At 48.2% G+C, this 17,844-nt stretch overlaps 8 protein-coding genes across 8 annotated transcripts; 4 read left to right on the top strand and 4 right to left on the bottom strand.

Moving 5' to 3' along the window:
- Window positions 1-459: 459 nt before the first annotated feature.
- On the bottom strand, window positions 460-2,278 carry FSUBG_2932 (cytochrome p450 7a1; the record flags this gene model as incomplete). Its single annotated transcript, XM_036680759.1, has 3 exons — window positions 460-1,186; window positions 1,233-1,982; window positions 2,034-2,278. The coding sequence occupies 3 exons, from the start codon at window positions 2,276-2,278 to the stop codon at window positions 460-462; spliced, it is 1,722 nt and encodes a 573-aa protein (XP_036541520.1).
- A 1,080-nt stretch (window positions 2,279-3,358) lies between these two features.
- Window positions 3,359-5,259, top strand: FSUBG_2931 (tripeptidyl-peptidase sed4; the record flags this gene model as incomplete). Its single annotated transcript, XM_036680758.1, has 3 exons — window positions 3,359-4,275; window positions 4,325-4,460; window positions 4,513-5,259. 3 exons carry the CDS (start codon window positions 3,359-3,361, stop codon window positions 5,257-5,259), a joined length of 1,800 nt encoding a protein of 599 aa, XP_036541519.1.
- Window positions 5,260-5,308: 49 nt separating this feature from the next.
- On the bottom strand, window positions 5,309-6,790 carry FSUBG_2930 (uncharacterized protein; the record flags this gene model as incomplete). The annotated part of the gene is made up of 1 exon (XM_036680757.1): window positions 5,309-6,790. One exon carries the CDS (start codon window positions 6,788-6,790, stop codon window positions 5,309-5,311), a length of 1,482 nt encoding a protein of 493 aa, XP_036541518.1.
- Window positions 6,791-9,340: 2,550 nt separating this feature from the next.
- On the top strand, window positions 9,341-10,651 carry FSUBG_2929 (salicylate hydroxylase; the record flags this gene model as incomplete). Its single annotated transcript, XM_036680755.1, has 1 exon — window positions 9,341-10,651. The coding sequence occupies one exon, from the start codon at window positions 9,341-9,343 to the stop codon at window positions 10,649-10,651; it is 1,311 nt and encodes a 436-aa protein (XP_036541517.1).
- Window positions 10,652-10,978: 327 nt separating this feature from the next.
- FSUBG_2928 (ycgG) lies at window positions 10,979-11,972 on the bottom strand (the record flags this gene model as incomplete). Its single annotated transcript, XM_036680754.1, has 2 exons — window positions 10,979-11,699; window positions 11,749-11,972. 2 exons carry the CDS (start codon window positions 11,970-11,972, stop codon window positions 10,979-10,981), a joined length of 945 nt encoding a protein of 314 aa, XP_036541516.1.
- Window positions 11,973-13,053: 1,081 nt separating this feature from the next.
- On the top strand, window positions 13,054-13,662 carry FSUBG_2927 (ycgI; the record flags this gene model as incomplete). Its single annotated transcript, XM_036680753.1, has 1 exon — window positions 13,054-13,662. The coding sequence occupies one exon, from the start codon at window positions 13,054-13,056 to the stop codon at window positions 13,660-13,662; it is 609 nt and encodes a 202-aa protein (XP_036541515.1).
- A 559-nt stretch (window positions 13,663-14,221) lies between these two features.
- Window positions 14,222-15,878, top strand: FSUBG_2926 (multidrug resistant protein; the record flags this gene model as incomplete). The annotated part of the gene is made up of 4 exons (XM_036680752.1): window positions 14,222-14,410; window positions 14,459-14,532; window positions 14,585-14,914; window positions 14,963-15,878. The coding sequence occupies 4 exons, from the start codon at window positions 14,222-14,224 to the stop codon at window positions 15,876-15,878; spliced, it is 1,509 nt and encodes a 502-aa protein (XP_036541514.1).
- A 404-nt stretch (window positions 15,879-16,282) lies between these two features.
- FSUBG_2925 (uncharacterized protein) lies at window positions 16,283-17,803 on the bottom strand (the record flags this gene model as incomplete). The annotated part of the gene is made up of 1 exon (XM_036680751.1): window positions 16,283-17,803. The coding sequence occupies one exon, from the start codon at window positions 17,801-17,803 to the stop codon at window positions 16,283-16,285; it is 1,521 nt and encodes a 506-aa protein (XP_036541513.1).
- Window positions 17,804-17,844: the final 41 nt, after the last annotated feature.

The raw sequence follows: 17,844 nt of genomic DNA, 5'->3' as shown, positions 1-17,844 counted from the left end.
ATGTTTGTATTCAGTATACCTAGGACTACACCGTCTAAAATGCCCATATATGCTCGTAAGATGGCCCCAAAAACGATAGTGGTACACTCGTAGCCTGTCGTTCGACTCAAGATATTTTCAATGATTTCCTAGTTGGTCTTTGTCGAGCTTTCGGAGGAGATGCATTCTGGTCAAGATACCTTGATTGAGTATGTCGCCACGCCAAACAACAGATTAACAAGATAATTAACAGTAGATTTATATAAATGAGATGCAGTAATCCAGGAGAGTCAATGTTCCCAGTCCCTTCCTCGTCGGTGGTTTTCCAAGAAAGACGGTCTAGGTTGTCGCTCTAGAGTTCAGTCGTTAAGCCTGGTGAAGAGGCTTCATCGCCGATCTTGAAGGGCTGATAGTCAGATCCAAGAATATGATGTCGTATCTGGCCTAAATTTACTGCAACCCAAAGCCAACCTAGCTATATCACAACTTTCGCCTCCTAATCCGAGCAGCTACCTTACCCTTGGGTGGGATAGTTCCAAACGGAAAGTAATCCATATTCGGCCTGACCTTACTCGCCGCTTCGGGGTCAACAAGTTCGATGTCAAAAGCACGCAGAGCGACCGCCACAGCAGCTATGAGTTCCTGTTTGGCGAAGAATCGACCAGGGCACATTCTTGTCCCGCCTCCGTAAGGATACCAGTAACCTTGCGTTCCATCAATTGTCGGCCGTGCTTTACGATCGTCCTCTGGGGTACGCTTTGTGGGCTTTTCCGCAAGAGCAGTTGGTCGAACAGGACCACTGCCTGCATCATTCTCGTAGACCAGGAACCGCTCTGCCCAGAATGATTCAACGGGGTGCTCTTCAATTCCGCCAGGCTGTACATATCCAGTGTTCCAGAAATCAGGATCGTGGCCGCCGACCCAGGATGAAGATAGCATGCCGACGCCTTGCTTGAATTTCCATCTTCCCATCTTTAGATCGGGGATAATTGGTGTTCGTCCAACCGGTGAAGCAACACGGAGACGTAACGTCTCGAGATAGATGGAATTGATCAGGGGTCCGGAGCAGAGCTTATCAATATCGAAAGATAGAGAATCGTCGATGAAAGAAGGTTGCATTTCGGCCATCACTCTGTTCTTTAGGTCCTTGTCGAGCAATATATCAAGTAGGATCCACATTCCGGCGGGAATGGCATTAGCATTTGTTCTACAAGTCGTCAGTCGAGCTCACAAGTTATTAGTACTTGACCTACGCCCACATAAGCCCCAGGTCAAGAGCAGCGCCGCCCTCGGGGGTCATTCCAACGCTCTGAAACATCTTCTGCCTAGCACTCATCACCCTTGCTCCATAGTCTGGTGTCCAGTCCTTCTTGACGACGCCTTCTTCATCAAGAAAGTCAAACTTCCGCTTTCCGTATTCATGATACCGTAGCACGCTCTGATGGCACTTGTCTCTGGCCGCGTAGCTTTTTGGAACCAGCCACCGTGGCATCCGCTTCAAGAGGTTGGGGAGGTGATAGTCAAACACCCAAAAGTCTTCGAGAAAGGTCGGCGAGATTTCAAGAAACTTGTCGCCGCACAAAGCAGTTATTGCAGCCCGGAGAAGATTGTTTTTGAGCCACTCGTAAAGATCATCGACCTCGGTCCACTCGTCCTCTTTCAACCTGGTATCTTGCTCGATAATATCGGAATAGATCTTGACAAACTTTGCAACCATGGAGTTCAGTGGTCCTCCTGTCAAAAGAGCATGTAAATCACGATGCTGGACAAAGTCAAATCTCTTTGATGGGTCAACATGTCCATATTCAGAATCGTCATCAACATAGATCGGCATATCACACTCTGGTACGCCAAACGCATCGCGAACAGTTATGACACCAAGAGACTTGGTAGTCAAATGCCGCGATGCCTTGAAGACCTCAATGATAGGCTGGCCATGAGGAATAAAGTACATAGGCTCTGCACCTACAAAGATACGAAGCGGGACTTTGCCGAATTTGGATCTTGGCGGAGATCAGTGGAGGCCAAGACTTATCGGCCCGGGGAGAACTTACAGAATAGACGATAAGAAGCGCTCAGTATCGAAAGCGAAGCCAATTGTGTTACCTACGTAGGGAATCCAGTACGGAACCCTCGGAGGCTCTCGTGCGCTTTGGCCATGCTGATAGCCCTTGTTGCCGAAGGAAGTGAAGAGGTATGTCACGATGAAGGGGAGAATGACGAGGCTGAGGACTTTGAAGTAGGTGGTTGCCTCTGTCTCTGAGCCTGGATTGGCTGCGGCAGTCTCCTTGGCATTCATTGTGTCTTGGCGAGAGGCGTTGAGTGGTTGAGATTGGGTGCTGACATTGGTTGACTGCCATTTTGACCGCTTCGAAAGCAAGTGATGTGATTGGTGAAGTGGGAGATTTGATGTAACTTACTGAGAAGGGTTAGCGTGTATGGTACCTGGACCTGACTGTTCTGTGAAGCAGGATAACCTAGAGCAGATGAATTGTAAATGACTTGGTATCTTTATCTCGGCGGTATATGATCAGACATTTCAGTCTGCGGAAATAAATGATAGAATCAAATTTTATTGTTCATTAATCATCATAAAAGGACTTAAATATTGATTGTCGTACAATATGATGGGGAAAGCTCTTAACCTCAATCAACGTCGTGCGGAGGACATAACCCGCGTTCCAGCGAGGCACACTCACAGATTCATGTGCTGAATTTCTTGGCACCATTTAAACCCGGTTATTTCCAGTAGACCATCAACGGCATTATTCCAGAAGCAATCCTTCCCGCCGATGCGCTTGGCATGTATCCCCTACGGAATATCCGTAGGCATGACTAATTCCGCAAACTCAATGCCCAATAACCTCGAACTCAATCTCACTCACCATTTCCGTATTTCCTTACATGTAACCTTCCATCCCCGTCCCATTCCACAACACAACGCACGCACTTTTGTCCTCCGTATCGCGTGATCCCTCCAACAAAAAGTCCACCAGAACTAACAAACATTCCCTCACAGATAAGATAGTGAATGCCGTTATCCGTGCGTGACCCCACAGCGTTCCCCTGAGTAACTTCCCATATCGGACTAATCGCATCATGATCTGCATACGGGATACGGAAAATGCCCCCAATCGAGAAGCTCGGCGCCAAGAACCCCGGAGGCCTTTTGTCCAACACTGAGTCCTTTTGTGATTCGACTTATCCATTTCTTTGCCGTGTTATCCAGAGGCGCGTGAACTTGGTAGATTCGTGATAAGTGATAAGAACAGAATATGTAGATAAATGAGCCAAATTCACAGACATCACAATTTTATCTGCCATCCAGTCTCTGGTCTTGTCAAGTCATTCTTTTGTTCTGCTAGGTGTCTACGTCACCATGTATATTTCCTCCCAAAACCTCGTCCTCGCCTTATCGGCGCTCCCCTCAGCATTTGGCAAGTCCTTCTCTCACCACGCCGAAGCGCCTCAAGGCTGGCAAGTCCAGAAAACCGCCAAAGTCGCTTCCAACACGCAGCACGTCTTCAGTCTTGCGCTGACCCTGCAAAACGTGGATCAGCTTGAATCAAAGCTTCTTGACCTCTCCAGCCCCGACAGCGCCAACTACGGCAACTGGCTGTCCCACGATGAGCTGACCAGCACTTTCTCTCCCTCCAGCGAGGCGGTGGCTAGTGTGACCAAGTGGCTCAAGTCAAAGGGCATCAAGCACTACAAGGTCAACGGTGCCTTCATTGACTTTGCTGCTGATGTTGACAAGGCCAATACGCTTCTTGGAGGTGACTATCAGTACTACACCAAGGATGGTCAGACGAAGCTGAGAACGCTGTCTTACTCCATTCCTGATGATGTCGCTGGCCACGTTCAATTCGTTGATCCTAGCACCAACTTCGGTGGCACCGTTGCGTTCAACCCCGTGCCTCACCCATCGCGCACTCTCCAAGAGCGCAAGGTCTCTCCCTCCAAGAGCACCGTTGATGCGTCTTGCCAAACAAGCATTACTCCCTCTTGCCTCAAGCAGATGTACAACATTGGCGACTACACTCCTGATGCCGAGTCTGGAAGTGAGATTGGTTTCAGCAGCTTTCTCGGCCAGGCTGCTATCTACTCTGATGTCTTCAAGTTTGAGGAGCTGTTCGGCATTCCTAAGCAGAACTACACCACTATTCTGATCAATAACGGCACTGATGATCAGAACACTGCGCACAAAAACTACGGAGAGGCTAACCTCGATGCTGAGAACATTGTTGGAATTGCTCACCCTCTTCCTTTCAAGCAGTACATCACTGGAGGTTCACCGTGAGTTTCATCCATGCTGTGTCAGGTTCAGAGTTACTAACGTGCGCAGACCCTTCGTTCCCAACATCGATCAGCCCACCGAGAAGGACAACCAGAACGAGCCTTACGTGCCTTTCTTCCGTTACCTCTTGGGACAGAAGCATCTCCCTGCCGTCATCTCCACTTCCTACGGTGATGAAGAAGACGTAAGTTCTATCACCCAGTTCCTAATAAAAGTGCCATCTAACTCTGTAACAGAGCGTCCCTCGTGAGTATGCTGAACTCACATGCAACATGATCGGTCTTCTCGGTCTCCGAGGCATCAGTGTCATTTTCTCCTCCGGTGACATTGGTGTCGGTTCCGGCTGCCTTGCTCCTGACTACAAGACCGTCGAGTTCAACGCCATCTTCCCCGCCACGTGCCCCTACCTCACCTCCGTTGGCGGCACCGTCGACGTCACCCCCGAGATCGCCTGGGAGGGATCCTCCGGTGGTTTCAGCAAGTACTTCCCCCGACCCAGCTACCAGGACAAGGCCATCAAGAAGTACATGAAGACTGTCTCCAAGGAGACCAAGAAGTACTACGGTCCTTATACCAACTGGGAGGGCCGAGGTTTCCCTGATGTTGCTGGACACAGTGTTGCTCCCGACTACGAGGTTATCTACAATGGTAAGCAGGCTGGAAGCGGAGGCACCAGCGCTGCTGCTCCTGTTTGGGCTGCCATCGTTGGTCTGTTGAACGATGCTCGCTTCAAGGCTGGCAAGAAGAGCTTGGGCTGGTTGAACCCTCTTATCTACAAGCATGGACCCAAGGTTCTGACTGACATCACCGGTGGCTATGCTATTGGATGTGATGGTAACAACACCCAGTCTGGACAGCCAGAGCCCGCTGGATCTGGTCTTGTTCCTGGTGCTCGATGGAACGCGACAGCTGGATGGGACCCTACCACTGGGTATGGAACCCCTAACTTCCAGAAGTTGAAGGACTTGGTTCTCAGCTTTTAAGATGTATATAGAATTTAGATTACGAATCTGATCTGTAATTTATTTGCACTCATGCACCAAGATCTCGCCCATGCCTATCATGTTTCCGTGCGTCAAGGAGAATATTGATCCCGCGCTCTTCTGCCAGATCCTTGATTTCTTGTATCCTTTCTCTCTTTGGGTCGTCCCAAAGTGCTTTGGTACAATCCAGTGTCTGAAGATTTCTCAATCGCCCTTGTCGTCCCGTCTCCCTGAGGAGATTAACAACAAAGTCCAAGAAGGGTGAGATTTCATGTTCGGAAAGGCGTCGTGCGTTAGACCACAAGTTGATGTCCAAAAGCCTGAGATGTTGGATAGATTCCGGTAACCGCACAGGGCTGGCCCCTAGAGATCCTAACCGCGACCACAGATAGTGACCAGATAGTTGAGGCATAGGAACCCTGAGGCTTTTGAGGCTAGTGAGTTGCTGGTAGCAATCTTTGAAATCGATGGGCTTAGAAATGTCTGTCCCGTCGTCAACAGTATCTCCTACCCACTCAACATCACAGTTATCAACACACAGATCCAACTCCTCCAGAGATGCTGCTTGATGAACCAGGCTGTTAGCTAGTGTAGTCCAGTTCCGCTTATTGTCCTCGAGGTCGAATGAGAAGTGAAGGTAGAAATATCTCAAGCTGCTACAAGATCCAAGAAGATCTGAGAGTCCAGCACTCGATAAAGTAGTCTCTTTGATAGTTATAGACTCAATAGATGAGGTACCCTTCGGAAACGGCATGCAGTATTTGTCTTTGATATAATTTTGAACGCTTTCCTCAAGATCGTTGTACTCTTGATCACCAAGTCTATATGTCTTGAGGTTCTTGAGATTGGGCAGATAGAGAAACGGGGTCAGATACTTGAGCCCAACAATACTTTCGATACTCTCGTGCCGAAACTCGAGTTCTCGAAGCTTGGAAAGCGGCAGCGGTGCACTTGGTTTGAGGTCTCTGCTCTCAAAACGAAGAGCTAGTTGTTTTGCAAAGCGCAGAACAAGAGGTCCTTCATCATACCCTGGCGTTGGATCAAAGTCTGGAATCGTCACGCTGAGGCTCCTCAAGTTCGTCGCCCATGCCAGGACAAGAACAGCAATGGCGTCGTCGTTGTCCTCGAGGATGCGGGCACATATATATGTTGACTCGGCGAGTGTCGGAACAACTTCTTCAGCTGCCCAGGCGAGCATTTGGAGATTTTCGAGTTTCATGGGGACGCGAGCCGCGTCGCGGTCCTGGCTACTTTGGAAGTATGAGAACGATAGAGTCTTGACTTGTAGACGATATTCAGGATGGCGTAAGAGTTCGAGCGCTAGTCTTGAAATTGGCGGACATGGTGAATCGCCGTCGTAGTAGCCGTAGAAGCCTTCATCGCTCCAGTGACGAACGCGAAGAGGACTGGCGAGCTGATTGAAATGTTTGTTGACGAGAGTGACGTTGAAGATGCTGGAGTGGTTGATGTCAGAGAGATGTGTGAAGATACTCGTGAGGATCTCGTTCGGGATATCTTTGAGGCGAGTCATGGCGATCTTTTCTCATGAGATTGATGGAATGATGGAAGACATTGTTTCGCGCTAGTCTGGAGGTGTAAGACGCGAATCAGGCAACAATATCACGTGCTTGACCAGCCTGACCCATGATTACTTGGACATAGTGGACTGTTACCTATTATAAACAAGAATTTAGTTATCTGACTGACTCTTGATCGAAGTTCGTATAATAGTAGTATCAATATCACATTATGTTTTAGTGGGTACTAAGGCGGCGTTCGTTTTGGAGCCTTAGCACAACTTTAACCGCGTACTGACCGAGGGATTAGACGAGTGATAGGATTTCGAAACTTATTTCCGAATTATTGGATAGAAATAAGTAACGTAGCAGTTAAAATTCTTGTAGTCTTGGACCCACTGCAATCGCGGACCAGACTTGGTTAACAGACCACCGTAGGTCATGGACCTATACTGTAATCTGAATCCCCGACAGCTATATCCAGATTCTGCAGAAGTGAAATGTTATATGGCAGCTTGGGGTCAGTTACTTATATGCTGTAGTTCGTAATGGTTGGGGAATAGGGCCAGCTCACTTTCAATGGTGTAAGTCAACTTAAGAATGACCGACGGACCCACGCTCTCGCTTTGCTGGCTCGCCAAGCTTTCGTATGGTTCAGCTGGGACGCCGGGAGTTAAGACCGGTAGTTATAAAGCCCTAATCTGCCGCTGGGTAAGCTCAGCTCCAAAATGCTCCGACGGAGTGACAAGCCATCCACGAATCTCCCCGATCCGCGGTGTCCTCGCACCCCGGTGACAGTTCTCCCGAGCCTCCGTGGCCTTATCAAAAACTTAATTGAGCCAAATTGCGTAATAGGCAGTCATTTCAATTTTTTCAAACATGTGACGGCCATGAAGCTATCGTTAGTCATAATCCCCAAGACCCAGTCAGATCATGGCATGTCTCGCAAGCTAAACCCAATTCCGACATCTCTATCAAAACGGAGTTTATCTCTATGGACGATTTAACATTTGCGGGTCCCTGCATATCAACATCTGTTAGTAAATACCTTGAGCCATGGTTCAAAACAGCCAAGATCAAGGTAGATCTTAATTTGTCCTTATCGGCGAATACCCACGTGGCTCCAGAGATAAAAAAGCCAACGGGCTTTAGCCAGCCTTGCGCTCCGTCTTCACGTGTCAGTGACACTTGCGTCATGAGGCTAAAAAAAGTGGCATGTCATTATAAAATTTTTAATATGGAAATGTTGGGAAATCAGTCGTTGGGTGCAGCGGTGCAATCTTTCGCCCGTGTCTTGTGACATTTTTACGTATTCTACGTCAGCCTATCTTGCCATTGTCAAACCCATAAAGAGGCGTGATGGCATCGCTACCATGAAAGGCCTTTGTTGAAGGTCAGCTATGTTTTGTTACTTATCTTATCGAAACTATCAATAAACATGGACTTGGAAGACGATCCCAAAACCATTATTTTGCAGCCACAGAAGCCACCGAGGTTCCGGAATCTCGGGCTGGCGCTGCGCGTCTTAGCTCTCTCTGTTTCGATCGCTGGCATCGTGGTTTCAGCTATTCCTTCATCAAGGACCGCCGTCGCTATTGGGATACTGGGACCTGCAGTAAGTCTATCATCAATCTTTATTAAGACATGGACTAAACAGTCAGTTCATCACGACTCTCTGCTGGGTATTAGTAGAGCTTGTCTGCTTAGTGACCAGGACTCTCCCAACCATTCACCCGTCTTTCAGCCTCGTTATCCATTGCTTCATTACCCTTGGATCAATTGCTTGCCTTGCTTGCTTTGGATGGTTCAGAGATTGGTGGCCTGGAGGCAACGCTCTTGACGACGATACAGAGCCATCAGAGCCTTTGTTCCTCGCCGCACTGGTGTTGGCCTGTGTTTCGACGTAAGTTACAAGTGTCTTATGCCATAACGACCTATTCCGAAACCTAACTTCATACCTAGGGCAATAGAAATCAGCCTCTGCATAATCGGCTTTCTGGCGTGAATCGCTCAAGACGGCCTTCCCACTCCCGACGAAACGAACGATGATGTAATGATAGATATGGAAGAGCGAATGTAATAACTCTACGAATTGGCATCTATTGGAGTATGGTTGGTATCCTTGGGTTTATGTCTGGATATCAAGAATGAACGACCGGGGCCCTAGAATGTTTGGAAAATTGTGCTTCTGTCCCCAATGCATTTATTTAGACTACGAGCATCGAACTATTTTTTACTATTGTTTATATTGCGACAGCTTAGACATATATCAACCTTTTCTACGTAAGTCAACTTGTTCTGCGGATATCTCGGATGATCTCCCCCCAACGCTCCGAGTCGATGACATCTAGTGCTTATCGTTGCTTATGATCAATGTGCGACGCCGCTATATCTTAGGTGAGATTGCTTTGATCCAGTAATCGCGGAGCGACATTTAATGCGGCGTGACACGAGTACGAGGCAATTCAAGCCACTTTATAAGAGGCTTCTGAATGTCAACCGGGGAGGCACTCAAACCCAACTTTTTACTACACAAGTCGGCCTTGGGAAGATCTGCCAGTATCATGGATACGAAGAAGCAACGTATCGTCATTGCCGGCGGAGGCTTAGGAGGTCTCGCTGCAGCATGTCGATTAGCACGTGACGGCCACAAAGTCGATCTATTCGAAAGATCGCAATCGTTATCCACCGCGAGCGGAGCCATTTTTGTCAGATCAAATGGCGTGAGATGTTTTTACCGATGGCAGATGCGCGAAGCCTTTGAAGCTGTGACTGCCCCGATCAAAGAGCACGAGACGCGTAATGGCAACACGAATGAGTTGTTGCATACTCTCAATCCTGGGATTTACTCAGAGTTTCCGGAGTGGTCCACTGACCGCCAAGCATTGCAGACCGTTCTATATGATGAGGCATGCGAAGCCGGAGCCAAGGTGCACTTTGGCAATGAGATTGTCACAGTTGAAGAGTATGACCAAGCTGCGTATGCAACGTGCAAGGCTGGCAACAGAATCACAGCAGATTTGATCTTGGCAGCCGATGGGATATCCTCTCGTCTGCGATCTCAGATTCTTACTAATGTCGACCCATCCCGCCTCACTGTGATCCGGGCGCCTTCGACACATTATCCAACTGAGATTCCAGCCGGTATGCTCGCTAACGACGAGAGAACCAAATCCCTTTGTCAAGAGCCCGAGTCAGAGAATGGAATCATGTGGGCTGGCCACGGCGGTTATGCCATTGGCAAGTACAATCACCATCGAAGCCTGTTCAACATTATGTTCTCGATTCAACACGGTGCTGCAGACAGCGAAGCCAGCGAACAGAAGCTTTTCGATGCAACTGACGACAGTGAAGTAGTCAAGAGCTTCGTCTCGTCGTTCAATCCCACCGTCGTTGCTCTGGCAAACATGGTGCAGAGCTGCTCCCGTTGGCGCCTAGCTAGACTGGAACCTTTGGATACGTGGTCGAGTCCGAAGCGGAGGCTGGTTCTTCTTGGAGATTCTGCGCATGCGATGCTTCCGAACTTGGCAGAAGGATTCAGCTCTATTGTGGAGGATATAGATGCGTTGTCTATACTGTTCTCAAAGAGCAGTGGGAACGTGCCGAAGATAATCGAGACGTGGGAGATGATTCGCATTCCTCGAGTGACTAGGCTTCAGAATGGCTCAACGTGGAATTACAAGTTGTACAACTCTGGCAAACCGCCGGGGTCTGAGTTGACAGACGAGCAGAAAACGTTGCCGATGGGGGAAGGCGACGGCAATGCACCATTCAACACTCTGCCTTTTGATAAATGGATGTTTAACTATAACACGGCTAAAGAGGTAAATCACATCGACCCACCATATGTCACAACATATTTTAATAGTAACTAGGTCCGATTCGCAATGAAAGCCTATTCATCATAAGTCAGCGACGGGAAGGTAATCTTTCACTTCAAGCCTTGCTCATAGTTGGGTCCTGCCAGCAATAAACTTTACTCCATCACGGAGCCTTGTCGAACTGGGTCATTTCTGCTTTGCATGATTGACCATTCCAGCCGTAGCCACGCATAAAGTGCAAGAAGTTATCTAACGCATCGATAATACTAACGCCGAACAGCTTCTTCAGTCTGTCAATGAACTGATGTAGGCTCCTCGGCCACAGGTGCATTATTATGGAATGAAATGAAATCTATTATCTTCTATTGTAGCTTTATCATTTTAGCTATCAAAGTTGCGGTATGGGCATTGGACCGATTCGTTCTTGTCCTGTAGACATAGCTGGCGGGCCTCGCTAGTGCCAACTGCACCGTAAGCGGTCAGATCTGGACTGACGCCTATCGTATCATACTTCTGCAACAGATTGCGAACTTTGCTCTGTGCAGATTTTCGCTTCTCAGGAGTTCCGAGCAGATTATCCAGCACCCACTTCGGCTGCAGGGCGATTACAGGCACACTCATATGTCTACTCCAGCGTTTTTGGTGTGCCGGCGTTAACATGACCGGAAAAACGGGCTCTCCATTGAAGCAAAAAGTCCACTTAGCATCCTCTGTGTCTTGCGGGATGTCCTCTGGCCAAGGTCTTGGATCACAGATTCGAAGGCCTCGAAGCATGTCCCAGAATGTCCGGTTATGCTCTTCGACGGTACGCTGATTTTCAGAGGGGGCGCCAATGATGACGAGGGATGTGTTGGGACCCAAAGCAGTCGATATGTGAAGATACTCGCTCAGAGCTAGAGCTACCTTGCGTACGTTACGAGGCTCGGATGGGTTGTCTGACTCGAGGAATACATAGCGATGGTCGTCTGATCGATATCCCATGGTGGCGTATACGCAAGGAAAGGTCTTCATGCCGCTTCCCTTAGCTAATATTGTGCTTTTGAAATCTTGATACGCAAGGCCTTGCCAAGTATCCTTGTCGAACCGAGTCTCAACCTCATTTCTAATGACTTGTCAGTCTTGCAAGTATACCCGATGAGCAAGTTACTCACCTCGTCAACAGTTCTGCTAATGGAAATAATCGGGTTTCATTAACGCCATGGGTGTATAAGGCGGCTTCCTCCTGTATCGACACTGGTGTCCTGAGTTTGGAGCCATTCGTGAGATATCTCAACTTCTTTACGAGCTGATTGATAGAGGCTTTTCGAAATTGTATTAGCCTAGTCACTACCATAACGGCAATGAACAAGATGACGGCATTGAATGCAAGCTGCATGATGAGGAAAGGTTAAGAGTACGTGGAAATACACGTCATATGTTCAAAGAAAGGTATGTCTGGACAACAATTTCAGGATCAATTTTCAGTGGACATAGGCTCAACTTATATGTAATGTCACATTGGCAACGTGAAACCATGCATAGCACCAACAGGACAAAGTATGAGCCGAATGTCATTGACGTGAATTCGAGCGCTAGGATCGGCAGCTAGTCTTCGATCGAGCTGTCAGACTCCTGGGAAGGATCCGTAGCATGGAACCCCTGATAGCGTCATGGCTATTGCCGACATTGTGTAGTGAGGGGTAGGACTAATGAAATAAAAATGATGTATGCGCCAAGCGATGATGCACACATTTATCCCTGCCGGAACGTTTCCTCCGATATATCGGCTGTAGAGTGCAGCCTGGTGAGACGAGGCAAAGCGCGCAATGTAAGCATCGGCTGTCGGGTCTATCAATAGAAAGAATAGCCAGGATAAACTTTTCAGCTAATGATCTAATCAGGGTATAGACCGTTTTGCCGTAGCTTTTATTGCATAATGGTGTATGCGTCGTCTATGGGCTCCCCCAGATTGTTTAGCGATCAATGCTAGCGCTACCGGGATGACAGATTGAGTCTGGGGAAATGTGGATATGAAAGCATGAGCCGCTGAGGTCATGCCCCTTGATCGTCGCATCATCGACAACGGAATGCTGCTGTCACCATCTGATCAACATTACCGTGAGATCTCGTAATATCCGTCACAGCTAGTATGCATATCAGCCGTTATACGTTAGTTCACTCGGATGATCGACCAGGATCCAGTAAATAATCCAAGCTAGGTGAAAGGAAAGCTGCAAAGCCATTGTATATTAGGCATAGCTTTCATGTCTAATGATGTGAGGCTTGCAGTAAAGCAAAACTACCCGTGATGAATATCACGAAATGTTACGGTAATCGGCCGACCCTCGAGATGCTGAACACTACAAAGTCATGGAATACCTCGTAGCACAATGGCCATCCCGTGCCTCACCATATTTACCATTTAAAGGTTTAATTTACCATACTTCACCGATCACAGCCCCTGCCGAACTCCCGGAATGGAGGATACTAGCCAATTACCCGATGGCATCATCGAACTTGCGCCGCGCACAGGAACCTCTTTCTTCGTCAACAAGGGCCAACGCTTGACTGTGATCGATCCAAAAGGCGGTCAAGTCTCCGACCTTGTGGCATTCAACCGACACGACACAGACGAGGTCATATCCAACGGCCGCACATTTGACTATGCAGACACCATATACCTAACAACCAACCACCCGCTGTACTCAAACCGCAGCAATGTCATGCTCAAAATAGTCGAAGACACTTGCGGACGTCACGACTTTCTGCTTACGCCGTGTTCCAAAGATACCTTCCGCATCATTTACGGCGACAAAGAGCCACATCACGGCTGTTTCGGCAATCTCTCCCTTGCACTAGGCAAACATGGCATCGCGCCAGATCGCATTCCTTGCGCATTCAATTGCTTCATGAATGTGCCTGTAGACGGAAAAACGGGGAAGTTCACAGTGGAGCCGCCTATCAGTAAAGCTGGTGACCACATCGACTTTATCGCGGAGATGGACCTTATTGTTGCGATTACTGCCTGTTCGGCCGGCAAGTCTAATGGCGGTAGCTTTAAACCTATTCAATACAAGATAGTTTAGAGAAGAATGAAAGAAATGCTAGGTATGCATCTTTCCCCACGCTTTCTGTGGTTCCACAAAGGGTCTCAAAAAGGACAAGTGGTGATGCTGATATTTGACGGCGCGTCATTGATCTTCTAAAATGTTTAATTCGAGCTTACACGCGCAAACGGCAATCTGCAAAAGGCCTCGGCTGTTTTCTACTCGTCTTAAAAATATATTACACTAAGCTATCGTGTAGTTTTCGAATAACCAAAGTCTTGGACGTCATCTACCGTTCATGATTGGATGTAAGCACTTAGGGACGGGTAGATATAGATGATGCCTACACAGCTGATCGATCACTAATCCGGCTACGGCCCGCCATATCGATCGGCTGGGGACCCGATGCAAGGGTTCTGATATGCCCCCTATCTAGGCTGTCCCTTTGACCTTCTTTCCTGCGACCTCTCAAGATACATGCTGAAGATTCTCAGACTTCAGGGATTCTTGACAGGGTCCTTTTTGCCGCAGATTGTGCCAGATTAGTCAATTTATGATTAGTTCTCAACCATCTACGCAGAAGTCTCGGGAAAGTACAATGAAAAACAAGGGCTCACTTGAAGATGCTGTGCAAGGCAAAGGAGTTCATATCGACAGCGACAATCGCATATGCTGGGATGATGATGCGGACCAACATCCCCGGAACTGGAGCTTCGGAACCAAGACATATACTGCGGCTCTTATATGCTGGTTGGAGATGTACATGACGGCAATCAGCTCCTCTGGGGTCAGTTTGGTAACTGCTACGGATATATCTCTGCTAACAATGTTCCAGACGGCTACTGCAGACTCAGCACGAGAGGAGTATGGTGTCAGCAGAACGATGGCTTATTTCGTCTTCGTCACCATGTAAGTTTCGAGACTAGTCAGTATGCCAATCCTATTGCTGATTCGAAAACAGATACTTGCTGGGTCAAACCATAGGTAGCATATTCTGCTCACCCATCTCAGAGGTATTCGGACGACGAACCATATATATCCTTGCAGCAGCACTTTTCTGCATCTCTTCAGCTATAGTGGCCGCGGTGCCGTCAATAATCGGCGTTTACTTTGGTCGATTCTTCCAGGGCGTGGCTGCGGCGATCCCTGCAACTGTCGCTTTTGGCAACTTTGACGACATGTACAACGCTGAGCATAGGATCTGGGTCGTCTACATCTATACCATCCTTGGTATGCTGGGGCTGGCATTAGGCCCTATTTACTCTACATACATCACCTCGAGCATAGGCTGGTGAGTCTACAAGTCATCTGGATGTTTTCTGGACTGACATTGAACTAGGCGCTGGGTATACTACATCTCTACAATCGTCATGGGTGCCACAGCTTTTGCATGCATCTTCACGAAGGAGTCAAATGCAAACCAATTACTCGACAAGATTGTCAAAGAAGTACGGGAAGAGACTGGAATCGAAGATATCAAGTCTAGCAATGAAGACGGAGAAAAGTTTACACTGTCCAGCTTTGTGCAGAACGCTCTCTTCCGACCCTTGCAGTTCCTTGTCATGGATCCCCTGGTCTTCTTCTGCGCCGTACTATGCGCTATCGCATTCGGTCTCATCTACGGCTTGACAGAATCATTGACCATCGTCTACACCGCGCCACCATTCAACTTTTCGCAGAACAGCTCCTGTCTCGCATTCCTCGCCATTGCAATTGGCGAGGTGCTCAATATCCTTCCCCGGATATACGACGCTCAAATATACAAGAAGTACCGCAGAACCCACAGGCGCATCCTCCCCGAGAGCAAAATCGCCTCGTTCGCCATCGCAGCTCCATCTCTTGCTATCGGTCTATGGCTCTTCGCCTGGACGATTCCACCGCGGGTCACGAATGTTCCATGGCCTGTCAGCATGATTGGTCTGGTGATGATCGGATTCAGTGCCAATGATTTTAGTTACGTGCTTTTTGGATACGCCACTGACAGCTACGGTGAATGTGCTGCCAGTGCTGTCAGTGCCATCAGCTTGACGCGCACACTGACAGCAGCGGTGTTTCCTCTCTTCACTCACCAGATGTATACGGGGTTGGGTAGCAATGTTGCAACGAGCATCTTGGCCGCGGTGGCGAGTCTGTTTGCGTTCACGCCATTCTTATTCTTGAGGTGTGGATCAAGATTGAGACATCGAAGCAAGTTTGCGGCGGATGATGAGCAGGCTCTGGAGCAGGAGAACCTTCACATGAAGGATAAGGACTAAATATTACAATTTTTGTAAGCCTGTTCTACTACTGGCTTTTCCGTCTACATCTTCTACAAGAGTTATAAAGAAATAGTAGAAGTGGGCTCGATGAAAAGCTCCGCTGTTTCAGAACCTTCTTATAAATCAGCGGACAGAACTTAGAACTTCTTAAAGGTATTATGCCGAGTCAATGATCAGTTCCATTTAGTGTCAGTTAGGCTGGGAAAAGTTCACAGTTTGTTAGGCCTTATCTGAATATATGTCGCTGAATAGAAAGGCATCGTGAATTTGCGATATGTTATTGATCAAGCACGTTCAGCAGACAGTTGCAGGGTATTTCAGGCCTTTAGCAAACAACACCTACGCATACGTGCCCCTGATTATCCTTGTGATATGATTCAACCTCCGAATTAATAATAAGATTACTCAAAACCTAAGCTTCCATCTCCGGAATCATCTGAGGGTGAGAGACTAGATTCATAGTAGTCGAAATTGCTGTCAGCCACGGCTAAAGGGGGGTTTGGGACAGGCATAACACCCATTGCCTCCCAAGCAGTACCCCATCCCTGGGCTTCGCGAGTAACTACAAATTCGATACCCTTCTCCCGCGCTAGCTCTTTGAGCGGGTCGTATAGGCTCGCATCTGCTCCACCATTCACAGACAAACATAACTCGAGAGTTTTCAGCGCACAAAAACGGTTCCCTGGCCCGCAAGCCTCCAGAACCGGGCAAAGTATTTCGATATACCTCAGAACTTCTGGCTGATCAGTTGCAAGTTCGCACTCGAGGCCAAGATACTCAAGTGATCTCGGTAGACAATCCAGCATTTTATCGCTCAGTGGGTCGTCGAAGAAGTACAGAGCATGAATATCCATAGTGAGGCGCTTGAGCTTCTCCATCTGTTGAAAACAGTCTTTTAAACAATTGAGACCAATATGAGGCTCGCCTTCTAAGCTCCCATCATTGTCCTCAAGGAAATGATCTTCAAGATCGAACGCGAGCTCCTCCAAGGTTGCTGCGTGGAGCAGCAACGCCTGTTTGAGCAGAACACTGTTATGTTCATCGATATGTAGGTCAAGGTCTTGGCAAGTAAAGGCGAGCTTCTTTAGTCCTTTGCAAGAGCTGACAACTGTGAGCAGTCCCTGGCTTGTGAGGCAAGCGGCTGCTAGGATCAATTCCTCGATAGGCGAAGTCCGATTAGGGAACCGCGTCTGGTAGATGTCAGGATCCAAGCCCAGTTTCGACCCTTCTTTCAGATCCTCCTCGTGGAAAATGTTTTTAAGCGGTATCTTGTCAGACAATGCTGAGAGAGCAAGAGTTTTGAGTTTTTGAAGGTGAAAGAATGGTGCCGCATACTGAATGTGCCCCGGGCCGTCATTGTCTTCCCATCTGAGCATACCGAGCTGAAGGTTCCCTAGTGGTCGTCGAGGACCACTACGCTTGAGAGACAAAGACACGAGTTCCATCACCAACATTCTTGACTCTAGATCAGAGCACGAGATCGTGAGGTCCAGGCTCTCGATTCTGGTACATAAAGCTAAGAGAAGCACTGCTACAGGGTCTATGCATGCCCGGATCAATCCTTCGCACCAGCTCGGTTCATCTGGAAAGAGCTGATGTGCTGGTACAGCAAGATCATCAAACTCACCAGGACTAGCCCTGAATGAATCTTCTTCGAAAGGGACCAGGTCTTCAAAGACAATTGATTTGACATTCCTCTGTAGGTGAGGATTTCGAACAAGATGCACTGCAAAGCGAGCATGTGCACGGCGGCTCAATCTCCCCCAATGAAGCGGCCAATGGCGTACGAGAAGAGGCGAGGCAATTTTGTGTAGTCTCTTGTTGGCATGTATGACTTGGAAGAGACCTACACGATCCGAATCGCTTATCGAGATGCAGATATAAGTGAGTATCTCATCGGGGAGGTCCAGCAGTTGTCCCATTCTGCGTGTCGTAGGATGTGTAATCAGCGGAATGGGTAGAG

Source organism: Fusarium subglutinans, assembly GCF_013396075.1.
Source record: "Fusarium subglutinans strain NRRL 66333 chromosome Unknown NRRL66333_c0000026, whole genome shotgun sequence".
NCBI lineage: Eukaryota > Fungi > Ascomycota > Sordariomycetes > Hypocreales > Nectriaceae > Fusarium > Fusarium subglutinans.
The sequence above is the reverse complement of the archived record's forward strand: the minus strand, read 5'-3'. Positions and strand labels throughout refer to the sequence as shown.